At 45.5% G+C, this 19,287-nt stretch overlaps 1 protein-coding gene across 1 annotated transcript; it reads right to left on the minus strand.

The window, feature by feature from the left end:
- Window positions 1-581: 581 nt before the first annotated feature.
- CELA1 (chymotrypsin like elastase 1) lies at window positions 582-15,877 on the minus strand. The gene is made up of 8 exons (XM_068560614.1): window positions 15,838-15,877; window positions 15,065-15,147; window positions 13,804-13,904; window positions 12,161-12,286; window positions 11,262-11,398; window positions 9,616-9,761; window positions 1,460-1,609; window positions 582-711 (listed from the first exon to the last, which is right to left on the minus strand). Exons 1-8 carry the CDS (start codon window positions 15,875-15,877, stop codon window positions 694-696), a joined length of 801 nt encoding a protein of 266 aa, XP_068416715.1. The 3' UTR covers window positions 582-693.
- Between the last annotated feature and the right edge of the window lie 3,410 nt (window positions 15,878-19,287).

The raw sequence follows: 19,287 nt of genomic DNA on the forward strand, positions 1-19,287 counted from the left end.
TACTTAGTTTGAGACCACATATTATTTTCTCCTCAACCCTTTCCTTTCTTTGTTCCTTATCTTCTTTTCTCCTTTTTTCTATTCTTTCCTCTCTGTCTCCTTTCTAATTTGTCACTTACGTTGTCTGCTGGCATCTGACCTACCACCTAATCCTGTATTCCTATCTCTAATGTATCCTTGTAGTTGCCATGACTCAGAACTTTGGGGTGAGCCCTGTTCTAGGCACTGAAGGGAGAAACAAAAGAAGGACAAGCCCACAGTCTACTTGGGAGAGTCAGGGCACGTTTAGTCACTCAGGAACATTTTAAAGCCCTCTGTGCCTTTGAATATAGCAAATATGTTTGGGAGGAGGGACAGATGGGCAGATTAATGGATGAGTAGGTCCTAACATAATCCAAAAAGGACAATGTAAGACCACTCTCACTTGGCATAGTTTGTGAACTGATAGAGATGGCAGCAAATGGAAGAACGAGCCCAGAAATGTGGTGAAATCCAACTCTGGCCCTATAACTGCATTTCCACTAGAGGGCTTGATTACAAATAAAAAGACACAGGGTAATATATATTTTCAATTTTATTTGCTTTTCTGTATCTGGCTCAATAGTCTGTTAGAATGGTTTTTCCTTGATGGCCTCAAGTCCTGCTGTGGATCTAAGAATCATCTTGGGAAGGCCGTTGGACACAAGAACATGTTCAGTTGTTGGCAGTGACCTGAAGGAAAAACCGGTTATATCCAGTCAGTAACTTCTGCCCACCTCCTTTCTTTTTCCTTCAGGGCTCCCAGTTGAGTATGGCCCTGTACTGGGTTTATGGGGGGGGGGGGGCAGGAAGTAGTTCTCAGCTGTGTCAGGACAATTCAATATTATAGGCACATACTCAAGACTTAGTGTCAAGGGCAGACCTTGAACCGGTTGTGAGTCAAGGTTCATGCCACAAGACTCCAGAATGTGTTTGAAGACTGGAGGGTATAGGTGGGATAACTGTGAGCCTCTACCACCAGGTCAGTGTAGGTATAGTCTCACCTAACCCTCAAGCATTGTTTAAGGTGGTAAAACCTCTTGGCAAAGGGTAGAGCAAATTCTCATGATGCCCTTAGAAAGAACTGGTGGAGGAGAAGGTTAGTGCCTCTTCCCTCGCCCAGGAGAGGGAAGCCATTTTCCCCTTGGCTTTGACTTTGGGCAGCACTGATATGTACCTGGTTCAGATCTGCTGTTGCCACCACCCACCTTACCCTAAGCAGTAAACAATACAGTGAAGCATTCTTAGTGGGTATGTGAAGTGGAACTCAGGATGGCAACGTTATCGAGCGAAAGTACACTATGGAGGAAGGGAAAGGAGTAAACATTTGAATGCGGTGAGGAAGAGGATGGCTTCCCCTGCTTAACTTTTGCTCCCCACCCCAGCCAGTGCATGGGTCTCCAGGTAACCCTATTTCAAACCATCATTTGAGAGGACTCACGTTATTTATCCAAGAGATGTAAGCAGAGACCCGAGTGAAGACTGTGGGCTTCCTGGAGACATTACAGCCCAGGCTGGATACAAAGCTGGTCACACCGTGGACAGTATACTGGCCATTCACCAAGCAATGAAGGGGGCCCCCAGAATCACCCTGTGGATAAAAGAAGCAGTGTCCTAAAACTCCAGATCTTTTGATCTTTGGGATTTTGTTTCTGCTTACACCCACCCACCCCCCATCTCTGTTTGTACAATCCTGCACTGTTTAAAAGCTCCAATTAAAATCCCCACTTCCTTCATATCCCCTCAATCAAGATGAATCTCCTCTTCCTTTCTAAACAACCATAGCACTTCTTCCTTTCTTTTGTAGCACTTATGTCATGTTCTGCCTTGTATTTTGGTTTCATAATTTGTTTCTACCTCCCATGCTTATCTGTGAGCTTCTTGAGACAGGAACTACATCTTACTGATATTTTCCTCTCCACGATGCTAGCATAGAACTTTGAACATCTTAGGCTCAATAGCTGTTACTGACTTAAATTGAACCTGGGGTGAGGGGATAGGTTGTTCTAATGATTTATTTATCCCCAGCATTCAGACCAACGGGTCTAATTAGACTTAGCCTTTAGACACAGGGTAGGTAGTCAAAACATGTTAAACTAAACTGGTGTAAAGAGAAGAGAAAGTGATGTATTGGGTAGTGGTTACATGCTCAGGCTTAGAATCAGACAAACCGGAGTTTACAGACCGTGACCTTGACACTCATTTCCTTACTCAGTTCCCAGAATGTCAGTTCTGTGATTCCAGACATGAAATTGGAAGATATTTCTTTGGAGAATCTGACCAGCACAAGAGGGAAGATCTAAAGATACTAACATTGGAAGTCCCCCAATGAAACGGCCTAGCCAGATCCCCTGACAAAGCAGTTCACTATAAATGAACCCCACCTAAGGCTCAGAGCTACCTATCAGCTCTTCACTGTCCCACTCTGAAATGAGAGCATATGGTCAAGGATGACCAAACATCTAAAGAAAGCCTCAATATAAAAATAAAGATCAAGGGGCTTCCCTGGTGGCGCAGTGGTTAAGAATCGCCTGCCAATGCAGGGGACACAGGTTCGAGCCCTGGTCCGGGAAGATCCCACGTGCCGCAGTGCAACTAAGCCCATGCGCCACAACTACTCAGCCTGCGCTCTAGAGCCCGCGAGCCACAACTACTGAAGCCCGCACGCCTAGAGCCCGTGCTCCGCAGTAAGAGAAGCCACCGCAATGAGAAGCCCGCGCACCGCAACAATGAGTAGCCCCCGCTCACGGCAACTAGAGAAAGCCCGCGCGCAGCAACAAAGACCCAATAAAAATAAAATAAATAAATTAAAAAATAAATAAATAAATAAATTAAAACCTCCTTGTTAAGAAAAAAAAAAGATCAAAACAAAGAGAAAGAAATAAAAAATGAAGGCAACCAAGATTATGCAGGGAGAAGAATATAAACAACAAAACTATGATTAATATTACATCCATGATACAAGAACAGCAAGCTATTAGAGCATTCAGAAAACAAAAAGAGCCTTTGGAAATTATGAATATGATAGTAGAAATGAAAGATTGGGTTAGGAGATAAAGCAGACAAAATATATAGAGAGAAAATATGAAAATAAGAGGACCAATTTAGGAGGTAGATGTGTGAATAATGGAAATTCTAGAAAGAGAAAATAAAAATGGAGGGGAGGAAATGATCAATAAATAAACATTTTCAGAAGCAAAGGTCTGGAGTTTCCAGAGTGAAAAAACCCACTAAGTGTCCCTCAAAATGAATGCAGATAGACCCATACCAAGACACAGAACACTAGGGTCAAGAGAAGATAAAATAGGTCACTTATAAATTAGTGGAGAGTTTGGGGCTGAACTGGTGATAAATTGAGTATACATTATGCAAATTTAAAGACAATTATTAACCCCAGGGAAAACAAAATTATGCAGGAAATAGCATTTTACATAATCATAATAAATACTAAATGTTAATTTAACCAAAATTATTTGGGGAGGTTGGGGGTGCAGATAGAAAAGTTCATGCTGGGGGCAAGTATATATCTGTAAAAGGAAGAGAGGTTGCACATCTTGCATAATGCCTGAGCTGAAAAATTAAGTGGCAATATAAGTATATGCTTTTAGAGAGGTGGAAGTAGACACTGAAAGAAATCAGCTGAAGAGTTGAAAGTGGTCCCCTCTAGGGAGGGAGAACTTGAGGTGGTGGAAGGAACACTATGACTGTTCTTTCCCACTATTAAGCCTCATAGTTTTATTGGCCACCTTAAGCAGTTTAATACACATACCTTCAATAAAAATTAAACTTCAATAAAAATTAAAACTTAAAAAAAGAAGAACTAGGGAAAGAGACCAAAAGTTCAAATTGGGGATAATTCTTTTAAAAAGGAAATAGCTGTACCCCATCCCAACTATGTTTAGGGAAAGAAGATGCTTCCTTTAGATTATTGTACTCAATAGAAAACAAAACAGTTTAAATATCTTCCATCCAAATTCTAATAGGGGTTTGCTAGTATTTCTAAGCTAGAGGAATGGAAAGTAATTGAATTGTATATCATACGATTTTCTTATGCTAATTGACCTGAAAAGAAACAAAGACTGTAGCGATGGAGGGTGTGGCTGAGGATTTTAGGGCAGAAGGAAGAGGTGGGAAAGAGCTCAGTGAGAGACGGTGGCTTGAGGTGAGAGGAGGGGCTTAGTGAATCCACTCTGAGGAGAAGGGCTGGGACCCAGAAATCTGAAAGCCCAGGAAACAAAGACACAATATTTGGTAAATTCCAGTGGGAAGGCGACACAATCGCCTCAGAGAATTGCCTATCTGGAGTGGCAGCCAGAAGAAAAGTACTCTAGTTTTTCAGAGTTCCAAGGCCTTGAGAGACAGCAGAGGAAAGTGAATTAAACTCCGAAAGATTAAACCTTAAGAGGTTATAGGTGAAGGTGGCTGGTGAGGACCTGTAAGAGCTTGACTTATGTGTTCATCTTTTTTTTTTTGCCCCAACTTGCAGGTAGGGTTCCCAGGATATAGGACTTTTAAGTTTTGACACTGGTGTGGACAAAAAAATGTCGCCTGCCATGTCAGTAAACAAAGAATTTTGCCTTCCATTCTGGGAAACAACGAATGTTGCCCGCCATCAAGCCACCAGCCACTGCAGCCACCCTCCACATCCTGAGGGGACTTCAGGATGGAGAAAAATGATACTGGCCCTAGATAGTTACGATGCATATCAAAGGAATGATTTCTGTAAGCCCAGACTCTTGCATCTTCCCATACACAGAAAAACACTAAAATCATTCTCTTGAGAGGTCTGTTTCTTGTTATTAGCAGTAATCTTTGATGGTTGTCTCCATGGTTTTGTTTTTTTCAGCAAAAACTCCAATATATCCTGGCTCCTCCCTTACCTCTTTGGAACAGTTGCTCAGAGCTGTCTGAGAGGCTGTCTCCCAGGCTATAGTCCTTAGTAAGATCACGGAATAAAACATAACTCTCAACTTTTAGGCTGTGCAGTTTTGTTTTGTTTTCAGTTGACACTGGGGAAGTCCTGGGAAAATTGGGAGGAGTTGCTCACTTTACTTCCATAGTTCTAAGTGCTCACAAAAAAACCCTTTAGGGACTTCCCTGGAGGTCCAGTGGTTGGGACTCAGCCCTCCAGTGCGGGGGGCGGGGGGGGGGGGCGGGGGGGCAGGGGTGTGGGTTCAATCCCTGGTTGGGGAGCCAGGACCTCACATGCCCTGTGGCCAAAGGGCCAAAACATAAAACAAAAGCAATATTGTAACAAACTCAGTGACAGACTTTAAAAATGGTCCACATCAAAAAAAAAAAAAAAAATCTTTAAAACAAACACAAAAAACCCTTTAATCTTTGATTCTACTATTTCAGTGAGTCTACCAGCCTCCTTCTGGCTTCTCTTCCTTCTCCACCTAGCTTGGAGCTTGCATTTGATCTGCAATCTTGTCTTTATTTCCCAATAATGCATGAAAACCAGCCCTGGATTAATCCATTCCCTACAACTAGATCTTTGAATGGAGTGAATCATATATCCATTGTGATTATTGCATGGTCTCCAACCTCAGCCTATCAGTAACATCATGGAGGCCAGTCTTTCTAAACCCATTCACCTTAATTAATCCAGACAAACAACCCTTGTCCCTTCATTTTCAGCATTTAATCTGACTCCTAGTTCATGAGTAAATAGAAGCAAGATGGCAGAACACCCACCAACTTCCAGCTACCCAGCCTGCACTCTCCTTCATGTACATGCACATTTTTGTGTCCCTATTCTGTTCAAGGCCAGCTCCACCTGTGCTCTTGCTTCATCTCTTCCTTCTCCTCTGGGATCTTGTGTCATCCATTTTTTCCCTCTCTCCAACTCTGCAGGATCCTTTCCTCTCTGCCCAGAAACACACTCAATTTTCTTCCCTCTTAAAAGATCCACCCCCTCCATGACTGTCATCCTCCTTAAAGCTACCAGGCTTTTAAAATTCCTCACTTTCATCCAAGATTCTTGAAAGAGTATTCTACATCCTTTGCTACCTTTCTTTCTTTTAAATTGGAGTATAATTGCTTTACAATGATGTGCTAGTTTCCGCTGTACACAACGAAGTGAATCAGCTATATGTATACATATATCCGTCCCTCTTGGACCTCCCTCCCCCACCTCCATCCCACCCATCTAGGTCATCACAGAGCACCGGGTTGAGCTCCCTGTGCTATACAGCAGGTTCCCACTAACTATCTATTTTACACATGGTAGTGTATTTCTGTCAAACCTAATCTACCAATTCATCCCACCCGCCCCTTCCCTGCCCCCGCCCCATGTCCACACGTCTGCATCTCTATTCCTGCTCTGTAAATAGGTTCATCTGTACCATTTTTCTAGATTCCACATATATGTGTTAATATACGATATTTGTTTTTCTCTTTCTGACTTCACCCTGTATGACAGAGTCTAGGTCCATCCACATCTCTACAAATGACCCAGTGTTGCCTCTTCATTCCTTACCCTTCAATCAAGCTTCTGCCCTCACCACTCCACTGAAACTGTTCTAGCTGTAGTTACCAGTGACCCGCCAACTGCCAAAGTAGCCACTTTCAGTTATCCACCATGGCTCCTGGCTGCAATGTATACTATGTGATGACCTATCAGTATTTCCTGAGATTTTATAAAACCTTTATTTACTATGCTTTTCTCTTACCTCTTTTTTAGATCCTTACGGGTCCTTTGTCCTCCACCTATCTCTGAAGCACTCAAATATTTATGTTATCACAGTTCTTCCCCCCAACTCACTGTTTGTTTGGTTTTTTTCCCCTCATTCTACCACTTTTCCCTGGGGGAGGTGGGGATGGGGGGTGGGGGCCTTTGAGGGATCTCATTTCCTGTTAAGCTTATCTCTAGCCTAGCTTTCTCCTTCAGGCTCCACTCTCTTTATATATAGTTTCTTACCAGTTAACTATAACTGAATGTCCCACTGGGATCTCAGACTCAATTTGTCAGACTCAACCTTCCCTCCAAAATCCTAAAAATATTGTCTCATAGAGGCAACAAACACCTCCCCCAAATCACTGAAATCAGATGCCTGGAAGTCATTCCTGAGCCTCCTGACTCCTCTCCACTGCCCTAATTCCGGCCCTCAGATTTCTTGCCTAGATAATTGCAATAGTCTCCTAAGCAGTCTCCCTGCTAATTTTGCTCTCTTCAAAAACATGCTTACCTTGTCATCAGAGAGTGCTTCTAAAAGGCAAATCTGGGGCTTCCCTGGTGGCGCAGTGGTTGGGAGTCTGCCTGCCAATGCAGGGGACATGGGTTCGAGCCCTGGTCTGGGAGGATCCCATATGCGGCAGAGCAACTAGGCCCGTGAGCCACAGTTACTGAGCCTGCGCATCTGGAGCCTGTGCTCCGCAACAAGAGAGGCCACGATAGTGAGAGGCCCGTGCACCGCGATGAAGAGTGGCCCCTGCTTGCCGCAACTAGAGGAAGCCCTCGCACAGAAACGAAGACCCAACACAGCCAAAAAAAATAAATAAATAAATAAATAAATAAATAAATAAAAGGCAAATCTGATCATGCTGTTCTCCTGTTTAGAACTCTTCAGTGGTTTCCCAGTGCCTAAGATAAAGGTTCATGTCCCCAAGCATGACATCTGAAGGCCTAAGTCCTGTGGCTCCTACCTGTCTCTAGTGTCATCTCCTGACATTCCCTAGTATGGTAGTAGTTTATGTTTTAGCCCAGAGGTCAGCAAACTTTTTCTGTAAAGAGCCAAAGAGTAAATATATCTCAGGCTTTGCAGGCCAGTCTCTCTTGCAACTGTTCAACTCCATGAAAGCAGCCATAAACAATATGTAATGAACAAGTAAGGCTGTGTTCCAATAAAACTTTTTTTTAACGAACACTGAAATTTTATATTTTTCATGTGCCATGACATATTATTCCTTTCTTAATTTTTTCCCAACCATTAAAAAATGTGAAAAACATTCTTAGCTCACGGACCATGCAAAAACAGGCAGCAAGCTGGGCTTGGAGGCTGTGGGCCCTGACCTCTGCTCTAACGGTAGGGAATGCCCTATAATTCTGTATGTGGTCTAGCTTCTTGGGCCATGCCTTTCTTTATGTTCCCTCTCTCTGAATATCTTTTCCTCTTTTTTTGCCTGGCTTTCTCCTATTTAAGCTTTATGACTCAGTACAGACTCTAGTTTCTTAGGGAAGGCAAGTCTTTTCCGACACCAACAGGTAGAGGTAAGTACCTATCTTTTGGACTCCCATATCACCCTATGCATATTTTTGCTATAACACTTAACCACATTGTATTACAATGTTTTGTCCTATGTCTGCTCTTCCCATTCCTCCACTAGACACTGTGTTTATCTTTGTATCTTTTGTATCTTTAATACAAAGATGAATCAAACACAGTGCCTAGTATTTAGCAGATGATCAAGAATATTTGTTGAACTGCATTAAGAAATCTGCAAACTTATGGTCACCAGGGGATAAGGGTGGGGGAGGGATAAATTGGGAGATTGGGATTGACATATACACACTACTATATATAAAATAGATAACTAATAAGAACCTGCTGTATAGCACAGGGAACTCTACTCAATACTCTGTAATGGCTTATATGGGAAAAGAATCTTAAAAAAAAAAAAAAAAAGAGTGGATAAATGTATATGTATAAGTGATTCACTTTGCTGTACACCTGAAACTAACACAACATTGTAAATCAACTATACTCCAATAAAATTTTTAAAAAAAGAGAAATCTGTGAGATGATGTATTGCTGATTGATCTTGTCTAAATAGGAGATGATTTATATATATATATAATTATATATACTATTATAAAACTATTTTGTGCACTTTCCCCTACCATATTCACCTGTATACATTCTGCTATCAATAATATTGGGTCAAAAGGGTGGTGGTGGAGGAGCTATAAGAAAAATTGGGGTTGATGGGAGGGGAGCTACCTTATGCACAATTACAACCACCACTCCAGGCCTAGCCCCATGGCAGCCATTAAAAATCTAGGGCACAGGGGCTTCCCTGGTGGCGCAGTGGTTAAGAATCTGCCTGCCAGTGCAGGGGACACAGGTTCGAGCCCTGGTCTGGGAAGATCCCACATGCCACGGAGCAACTAAGCCCGTGCACCACAACTACTGAAGCCCGCGCGTATTCCGCAACAAGAGAAGCCCGTGCACTACAAGAAGAGTAGCCTCCACTTGCTGCAACTAGAGAAAGCCCACGCACAGCAACAAAGACCCAACACAGCCAATAATAAATAAAAATAAAAAAAATAAATTTATAAAAAAAAAATCTAGGGCACAAATAACTTCTAAAGAACACTCACATATACCAACACACAAATGTTGGGCCACATACAAACTTTTGAGGTGGGGGAAGGCAACAGGCAAGATGAATTTTAAGGTTCCTTTCAACTTGGAGATTCTGTGAATATAAACTTAGTAGCACAGAATCATTCTCCTTCAGATGCTAGAATAGAAAGTTTAGTCTGTACATAGGGGTGGGAGTAGGTGTGAAATAGGTGAGTGAAAGGTAGGGGATGGGAAACAGAGAGAGGAGGGACCTGGGGTGAGACTTCTGACGCTTCCCGCCTGTGTTCACCTGGCATCCAGAGCGAACTCCGTCTCCTCCAGCGCACACCATGGTTTTCTTCACGGTGGAGCCCCAGTAAGAGGACCTGGAGCAGGTGGCGTAGTCCACGGTGGGCAGGTAAGCCTGCTGCAGGGTCTGGGCCAGCTGCCCATTGGCTGAACAGGACACACAGCATTGGAGGTCAGCCCCAGACGCTATCCAGGGAAAAAAAAACTTCCACACCCGGCCAAACCTTCCCAAGCTCTGATGAAAGCTGAAGTCCGGGCAAGTTCCTTTTCTCTGCCCATTGCATGTCATAGATCCTCCTTTTGTCTCTCTTTATATAAAAGCTACAGGCACCTTCCTTTAAGGAGTCATCCTTGACTACTGTTCCCAGGTTCCAAACCACTAATCCTATGCCGGCTTTTTTTTTTTTTTTTTTTAAATTTCATGGACACCTTAATTAAGTAACTAGAATGGTCTTATTTGTTAATAACTCATCTGTCCTGCTTCCTCCTTACACTGTAAACCCTGTGAAGCAGAACTGGGACTATGGACCCTTGTTTCCCTTTCTTAAGAGCTTTCCTTTATCTGCATTTTTTGACTTTTCAAAGCCTTTGCACATGAGTTACTTCTTTGGATACTTACAACAATCCTTTCATGTTATATATAGATCAGGAAATTGAACTACAATGACATTGAGTGAACTGGGAGCAGAGCTGGATTAGAAGCATGTCTCTCTCAGTCCCAGTTTCCCCAGTAGACTGGCTGCTCCTAGCAAGGCCTTGCCTCTCCTCCAGAACTCAGATCCTGTCTGATGGCTGACAGCCTTCTGTGCCAGGCCTGCTGTCTCTGCCCTTGTTAACTATCTCTGCGCATAGCCTCTCCCACCTTTCCATGTCATCTAATGACTTTTCCTTCCAGAAATCTTCCCATGATTGACCGGAAGAAGCTGAAGCCTCCTCTGCCTCGACTTCTCTGTACCTGCAGCCACCCCTGGCTCATTCACTCCAACCCACTGGCTATGAAGGTAGCGTGATGGTGTAATGACCAGCAAAGCAGAAGCCAGGATACCTGCGTTCTGGCCCCAGATAACTAGTTACTAACTAGTCATGTGATTTTTTTTTTTTTTTTTTTTAATATATATTTACTTGGCTGTGCCGGGTCTCACTGGCAGCACACGGGATCTTTGTTGCCGCGTGCGGGATCTTCTTTGCGGCATGCGGCATCTTTTAGTTGCGGCATGCAGGCTCTTAGTTGTGCCATGCCCGATCTATGTTCCCTGACCAGGAATTGAACCTGGCCCCCTGCAATGGGAGCGCGGAGTCTTAACCGCTGGACCACCAGGGAGGTCCCTGGTCATGTGATCTTGAACAAGGTCTTTAATTTCTTTGGGCCTCAGTTTCCTTATGTATAAAATGAGAGGCTGGTAACAAAATACTCTCTGAGGTAAGGTGTCTATCTTTTTTTTTTTTTTTTTTTGGTTATAAGAATCTGAGAATCTCTGACTTGACTATTCCATGGCTTGTTCTTAGCTTGTTTTCATGAACCAGTTATTTTATCTCTGGTTCCTGGTCTTTGGCTCTGAACACCTAGGACCACAGAAAAAGTGCCCCAGAAGCTCAGCTACATAATCAGGATCCATGTGGTGGATGGTGCCAATGTAGGCGACTTACTTCTGGTCCTGCCCCAACCTGTGATGTAGCAGGGGCTGTTGTTAGCCAGGATGGTTCCCTCCTTTGGCAGAACACCCAGCTGGACATAGCCGTTGAGGGTAACGTTCCGGGCCAGGCGCAGCAGGGCGATGTCATAGCTGCGGGAGGAAAGGAGACCGCTCTCTTGCAGGACCAGGCCTTCCTTTAAGTCAGCATAGGGACAAGCCCTCCCTAAGCCTTGTGTGACCATGGAATTGGAAACCAATGACTTCGAAGAAGGAGGGGACTGACTCGCCAAGACTCAAATTTGAGGAACTACGCATTTGGATTGTAGGATATTCTACGTTTAACAGCAGCCCCTGCTGGTGAGGTCTCAGCATTGTCGCCTAGCTCTGGTCTGCAACCCAGGGGGAGTGGAGCTCGCTTCTTTCAGTTGTGAATGGGGACTCAGAAAGGAGCAGGGTGCTTTGATCTTCGTAGCAGAGAAGAGTTCTCAAAGGAGAAAGATGTCAAATGCTCTGCAGAAATATCCGAATTACTTGAACCCACGCTATAGAATTGGCTACCATCTTAACTACTTCCTTTCCAAAAGTTTACAGCTCAGTTTTGCAGGAGTTTTCTCATTGTGAGATTCATTTTAAGAAATCTACTTTTGCTGATGGAGTCTCTTCCATAAAATGAATAATGACTAACAATAAAAACGGGAACATTAAACTCTGCAGAGAAGGAGATTCAGGGGATCCAATCGTGCAAACCAGCGTAGATCAAACAAATCCCCAAAGATCTTCATACATTCTCAAGTCCTCCAACATCTTAATTCTCAAAATCCTCCTGGATGAACGTGAAGGAAGCCAAGACCCTGTGGCTGGCCAGTCAGCCCTCCACCTCCCAGCCCCAGGCCAGCCCCACCTTGCCCCTACCCTGCAGCCACATTATTGCTGTTCCAGTAGGGATGCACCACGATCCTCTGCACTCTCATGTACTGCTCGGTGCCATCGTTCTGGCTCAGGTTGTGGTCTCCAACCACCACACGGAAGCTCATTCGGCTGGAGGGAGAGAGGGAAGCCCTGAGTGATCCTTCTTTTCCCCCTCTTAGAGAAAAGTTGGGAAGCCATCTTACATCTTATCTTTAGGACAGGAACCCATCTTATCTGGCCCAGGCAGTGGAAGGATGGAAGACCCAGGAAGATAAGGAAGTAACCAACCCTCTCATCCCCAATTTGCTAACCTGTGGAAGTGACAAAAACTACCATCAACTTCATTTTCCCAATTTACTAAGCTAAACATCAGAGGCTGAATATCTCATAACTTGGGAGAGGTGTGGTGAGCATAAATGAAATAATGGCTCTCAGCCCATAGAGGGATTTCGAGGGACATATAAACTTCTAGACCAGTAGCAGTAGTCCTTTTGTTTTTAAAATTGTTTGGCCACACCACATGGCATGCGGGATCTGTCATACAGAGTGAAGTAAGTCAGAAAGAGAAAAACAAATACAGTATGCTAACACATATATATGGAATCTAAGGGAAAAAAAAAAAAAAGGTCATGAAGAACCTAGTGGCAAGACGGGAATAAAGACAGAGACCTACTAGAGAATGGACTTGAGGATATGGGGAGGGGGAAGGGTAAGATGTGACAAAGAGAGAGAGTGGCATGGACATATATACACTACCAAACGTAAAATAGATAGCTAGTGGGAAGCAACCGCATAGCACAGGGAGATCAGCTCCGTGCTTTGTGACCACCTAGAGGTGTGGGATAGGGAGGGCGGGAGCGAGGGAGATGCAAGAAGGAAGAGATATGGGAACATATGTGTATGTATAACTGATTCACTTTGTTATAAAGCAGAAACTAACACACCATTGTAAAGCAATTATGCTCCAATAAAGATTTAAAAAAAAAAAAAAGAAAAAAATTTTTTTGGCCACACCACATGGCATGCGGGATCTTATTCCCCGCTGACCAGGGATTGAACCCATGCCCCCTGCATTGGAAGCGTGGAGCCTTAACCACTGGAAGTCCTAGACCAGTAGTTCTTAAAGCATGGTCCCTGGACCAGCAGCATCAATATAACCTGGAAACTTGTTAGAAATGCAGATTATCAGGCCTCAACCTGGACCTTCCTGTCAGAAACTCTATTGGGTGGGGCCCAGCAATCTGTGCCTTGCAGGTGATTCTGATACATGCTCAAATTTAAGAACCATTGCTCACGATAAATATGAAAAAATGCTTACCAGTCAGGCGTTGACTAGGCCCTTAAATATTTACCTACTTAATTCTCACAATAATTCTACCAAGTAGGTAGAGATAAGAGAGTGAGAGCTTAGAGAGCTAAGTAAGCCATCCAAGTTCACAGAGCTAGAAGAAGCTGGGACAGGAGGTGAACCTGAGTTTGCCTGACATCATAGTTTGTACTTTCCATTATATCCTACTACCTCCCCGCAGGCCCCCAAACACCTCCTTAAAGTCTTGCCCTGAGTGGTCAAAGATACATATGCCTCCAGAAGGACCAAACTCTTCCTCTCCCAGGGGCTCAGAAAAGCTGGTCTTTGTTTTTCTCACTTGTCCACACAGTGAGCAGCTGTCATCACCCAGTTCCGTCTGATGAGGGTCCCTCCACAGGTGTGAAACCAGGAACCTCCAGACTGGTACTGGAGGGAAATCTAGATGGGGAGAGAAGAAAAGAGGGATAGGTTGGTGTTTCTTGAAAGGCATTGACCCAAGCCACGTGTTACCTCCTTAAACTCCTGCCATAACTCAAAACAGCCTCCAACTTTCTGGGCTAGAGATGGCGAATTGTTTTCATTTGACCTGTTGCTATTGATTGGTTGGTAGTGGCTACCTGGAGTAGTGGTGAGAAGGGGCGTGTAGATGCCCCTGGGACCAGCAGAAAAGAGTGCTCCGTCGTTTGGTGACGTTTGCTGTGTACATGGAAGGGGGAGTAAAGACATACACACACAGTGCATTCAGCCTCCTTACCCTATATTATTGCAAAGGGCCAGGAACCCAGGTCCTTCTACCTCCGTTCCCTCTTGGGAAGGAAATGTAGCCATGGAATTGCTCCATCACCTAAGCCACAAACTTAGGTCCCCAGAACTCCCCTCCGAAGTTTTTAAGATACACCCTGTCTCCTCACCCCGGCAGGTACTTAGAAACACCACTGGAGTATTCATTTTTATCAGTTCACGCCTCCTCCTTCATTGCCTCATATCGCACAATAGCTCTACCCCTGAAAATTGGGGCACAAACTTTTGTAAATTGAATTGAATTCTAATCGCAGTGATTCCTCCCAAAGTATGGCTATTCACCAGTTAATTTGCCAGTTTTACACTTTTAGAATTGCTTAAATCACAGCCTCGCTGCCCTATTTTGAAAGTGGAAACTCTTTAAATAGCCAAATGAGCAATGTGCTCCATTTGGGGGCAGAGGTGTGTTTGCATGTGTGACACGCACTGCGTGGAGTGCGGTGTGTGTGTGTGTGTGTGTGTGTGTGTGTGAAGGTGTGTAGAGTCTGAGGTGTGGGTCTGGCACACAGTCTTGCTAGTGTGGCACAAGTGGTATTGCTGGGAGTGTAAATGTGGTTTGTGTTTGGGTGTGTGCCTGGGAGAGTGAGTGTGATTGGTGTTTAAATCCTTTCCTCCAAGCCTTTTGCATTTAGAAAAAAACTCCTAAGCCTGGTCCCATTCATCTTTTAAAGCTAGAATCCAGGCGGTTGGAGAGCTTCCTGTTGATAAGGATATACACAGACATACATAACATTGCATATCAGGACACGGGCAACTCTTATTTCGTTGGCAGTCTGGGGCTGTGAAGGAACACCCACCTGAGAGGGCCAAGAATTCCTCCGGGCCTGAGTCCCTCCAACTACCCGGGCGTTGGTTTCTGGAAAGTCCTGGGCACTATGTCCTTTGTGGGGCAGAAGAAAAGTGAGTGATGACTAAGCGTGGGGTCAGCTCAGGGTGGGAGGGCGGGTGGCAGTTGTGCTTCGTCTGCAAACTCACAGTTCCTCCCTAGCAAATGAGGGGCCCAGCTGTGAGTTCTCTGAGCCCCTTTTGAAAGCAGATAAGTCTAAGTGCCTTCTGCTTTTCTGCTTCCCCTACGTGTCCCCAGAACTTTGGCATGCTATGAAGGACCGATCTCACATTGCCGCGCCAGGCCCCAGAGGCTCCTCATGGCCTCAGCCTTGCTTAGGGTCACCCCTTGGCCTGAGGTGACTCCCCGCTCCCTACCCCACACCCCTGACCCCACCCTCAACCTCCCACACACAGTGCTTTGGCGGGAGTCTCCAGGGGGCAGAGACAGCAGTGCACATGCCACCAGGTGCCCGCTGAGGATGTCTTCCTGTCGGTGGGGTTGGTGGGGGAGCCCAGGGCTCTGGAAGAGGCTTCTCTCTGCTTCATGGCCCAGGGACCTTTCAACCAGAGGCCCCCGACCTTTTCTATCATGGGCTCCAGGAGAATAAAGTTTTTGCTAGACTCACAGGCAGAGTCTCCTTCCCATCCTGGGATAGAGAGCAGACCTGGGCTTAAGGAAAGCTTTCCAACCCTCCTGCTCAATCTCCCTCCCTCCAGATCTCCAGCCAGATGACCCACTTACCATAAAGGACCAGCGTGGTGAACACCAGCAAGCGCAGCATGTTGCCAGCAAGTAGACCACTGCCCCCTTGCCACGAACCAAGCCCTCTTTATGCTCCTCTTATCAGCAGCTTTGCTGACCTTCCTGTCAACTGGCAGGGCTGCCAGTGGAAGGCAGGGAAAATCACAGGTGATATGGAAACACAAATGAAAAGATTTCTTTTCACGTAAAAGAATTTATCTATGAACAAAGACAGAACAAGGTCAGGGCTGAATTAATCATTTCTTTCAGTTGAAAAGCATCCAACAAAGTCTTTTTCAGAAATAAGATGGAATAGCACAGCGAGATCAGCTCGGTGCTTTGTGACCACCTAGAGGGGTGCGATAGGGAGGGTGGGGGGGAGGGAGATGCAAGAGGGAAGAGATATGGGAACATATGTATATGTATAACTGATTCACTTTGTTATAAAGCAGAAACTAACACACCATTGTAAAGCAATTATACTCCAATAAAGATGTTAAAAAATTTTTTTAAAAAAAAGAAGTAAGATGGAGAACCAGGACTGGCATTTCCCTTGGGATGCTCCGCTTGCTCGTGTAGTCTGCCACCGTCTCACTGCCCTCGGGGGCCACTGTAAGTGCAGAGACCTACCCTGTGCACCAGGGGGTGGAGGCATGGGGGGCTGGAGGAGGGAAGTGTGCAAGGAGAGCAAGAAGAAGGAAGAGACAGCAAAGAGGGAAATGGCACGTGCCCCCAGGACGCAGACACTGGTGTAAATGCAAGGAGACAAAAGCAGAGTAGATGCAGTGGAGAGAATTCTGATGGAAGAGGGTACTAGTGAAACCGTGCACCGCAGATTGGGACTTGAACCCACGCGGCTGGGACTCGAACCTGGCCAAAACCCACAGTCTGCCAACTGAGATCACACACCTGGTTTCAGGACTTAATGAAGCTCAGGTTCTTGAGGTCTCATCGCAGAAAGAATTCAGTGAGAGACAAAGTGATAGGTAAGAAGTGGATTTATTTAGGGAGAAACACACTCCACAGACAGAGCGTGGGCCATCTCAGAAGGCGAGAAAGGCACCAGAGTATGGGGTTGTCAGTTTTTATAGGGATGGGTAATTTCATAGGCTACTGAGTGGGAGGAGTATTCCAGCTATTTTAGGAAAGGGAAGGGATTTCCAGGAATTGGGCCACCACCCACTGTTTGATCCTTATTGTCGGTCTTGGAACTGTCATGGCACCTGTGGGTGTGTCATTTAGCTTGATGTGTTACAATGAGCGTATCCTGAGGCTCAGGGTCTAGTGGAAGTCGACTTGTCTGCCGTCTTGGACCCATTTGGTTCTAATAAGTTTATGTCGTGTCCTCGGGCTACGGCATTCTTTCAAAGGTTGTGCCCTGCCCCCTTCCCTCCTGTTTCACTAGGAAACAGGTTTGGGGAGACTCATCTGGCGAGCAGATAAAAGAGAGCTCCCAGAGAAGGAGAGTGTCGGTGAGAAGAGGGAGCCCTCAGGATAGGGAGCTAGTCTGCGTGCTATGAGGGTGGAGGGCAGGAGAGCAGGAGTTGCAGGGCAGGAGTGTCCTGCAGGAGACGAGAGGCTCTGGCCGTTGGAGTCAGGAGAGGGGGACGGAGGGAGGTGCCCGCGTGCCTTGCGGTGGGCAGAGAACTTTGGGTTGGGAGGTCCCAGAGCGAGGACTGTGGGTGGAGCTGCAACTTAGGCTGAGAGAAGCCAGAAAGCCCCGGGAGAGGCAGGAACATCTTCCAGTCCCCCTGGGGGCTTTTGTTGCCTAGACACTCCAGAATTCAAGTTTCATGCCTGCAGGTGTGGGAGAGGCCTGGAAAAGGCTGAGGAAGGAGTTCTGTACAGACACTTTTTCAGGTCCTTGAGCTGTGGGGGTGGGGTGGGGGGGATGGGTGGGAATTGCACTAAGGGCTCCCTCTCCAGCCCCACCCCCAGCATTCTAACCCAAAGGAGACCCCGGGGGAGCGGGGGGGTGGGGGGGGGGAAAGGGTTGAGCTGGCTGGGGAATCCGGGCCTCCTTTGTCATTCTCCTCCAACACCCCCTCCCACTCCCCCCGCCTCCTCTGGAGAATAGGGAGACAGCCCTAGCCCCCAGGATCAGGAGTCCAAGGGGAGGCTCAAGGGCCTCTTAAAGGTTACCCCTCCACATCACAGACTCCGAAGTGAGCCCTTGAGCGCAGGGTCAATATCACATCCATCGCTGTACCCTTGGCGAAGCCTAATCTGTATTTGCTTAAAAACCAAACTGTTTAGGACTGCACTTAATGCTCCCAAGCCATTGCCTAATCTACACACCCAGCCTCATCTCCCACGCTGGTCAGACTCTTTTCCTCCTCTTAGGGTGAGGTGTAGAGGAGGGCTTTGGCTTTCATTCTGAGGCACTGCATATTTTCCAAAAGGAATGTGTCCTTTTGAAATAAACACGGGCACAAAAATAAATGTACAAGGATGTGGGTTCTAGTATAGTCTGTCCCCAAACTTTGTGTAGTTTGTCATAAAGTTTGTCACAAAATTGGGAAAAACCCAAGTATTCATCAGTAGGGGAAGATTAGAGAAATTGGGTTTAATCATATTAAGGAATACTATCCAGCTTTTTTTAAAAAATAAATTTACTTATTTGCTTTTATTTTTGGCTGCACTGCGTCTTCGTTGCTGCGCGCGGGCTTTCTCTAGTTGCGGCGAGCGGGGGCTGCTCTTCGTTGCAGTGCGCGGGTTTCTCATTGCGGTGGCTTCTCTTGTTGAGGAGCATGGGCTCTAAGCGCGCGGCCTTCAGTAGTTGTGGCACGTGGGCTCAGTAGTTGTGGCTCGCGGGCTCTAAAGCGCAGGCTCAGTAGTCGTGGCGCACAGGCTTTGTTGCTGCGCGGCATGTGGTATCTTCCCGGACCAGGGATCGAACCACCAGGGCTTCACCACCAAGGAAGCCCAATACTATCCAGCTTTTAAAAAGAATGAGTTATAGACTTAAATGACCTGACATGAAAAGATGTCCTTGGTATATTAAATGAAGACATCAAGTTTCAAACATATGGTACCCTGTGTGTGTGTGTGTATTTATATATGTATTATGTATATTCATAGAAAAAGGGTATAGAAGGTTTATACCTAGAAATTATTACTTTTCTAGAAGTTATTACTTCTAGAGAATGAATCAATAGGTATGGCAGCGTCGTGAGGATCAATTTCACTTTTTCTTTTTTTGTAATTTTTCGGCCATATCTCATGGCTTGCAGGATCTCAGTTCCCCGACCAGGGATCGAACCCGTGTCCCCTGCATTGGAAGTGGGGAGTCTTAACTGCTGGACTGCCAGGGAAGTCCCTTATTTTTGTAATTAAAAATAAGAATATATTCTGGGACATTTATCTATTTTTGGCAATGGCGCCAATACTCTTCAAGTGGGAAATAGATCCCCAGAGGAGACAAACCATTCAGTGCTAAGGGGAGAGAGG

Source organism: Eschrichtius robustus, chromosome 13 (genome assembly GCF_028021215.1).
Source record: "Eschrichtius robustus isolate mEscRob2 chromosome 13, mEscRob2.pri, whole genome shotgun sequence".
NCBI classification, from domain to species: domain Eukaryota; kingdom Metazoa; phylum Chordata; class Mammalia; order Artiodactyla; family Eschrichtiidae; genus Eschrichtius; species Eschrichtius robustus.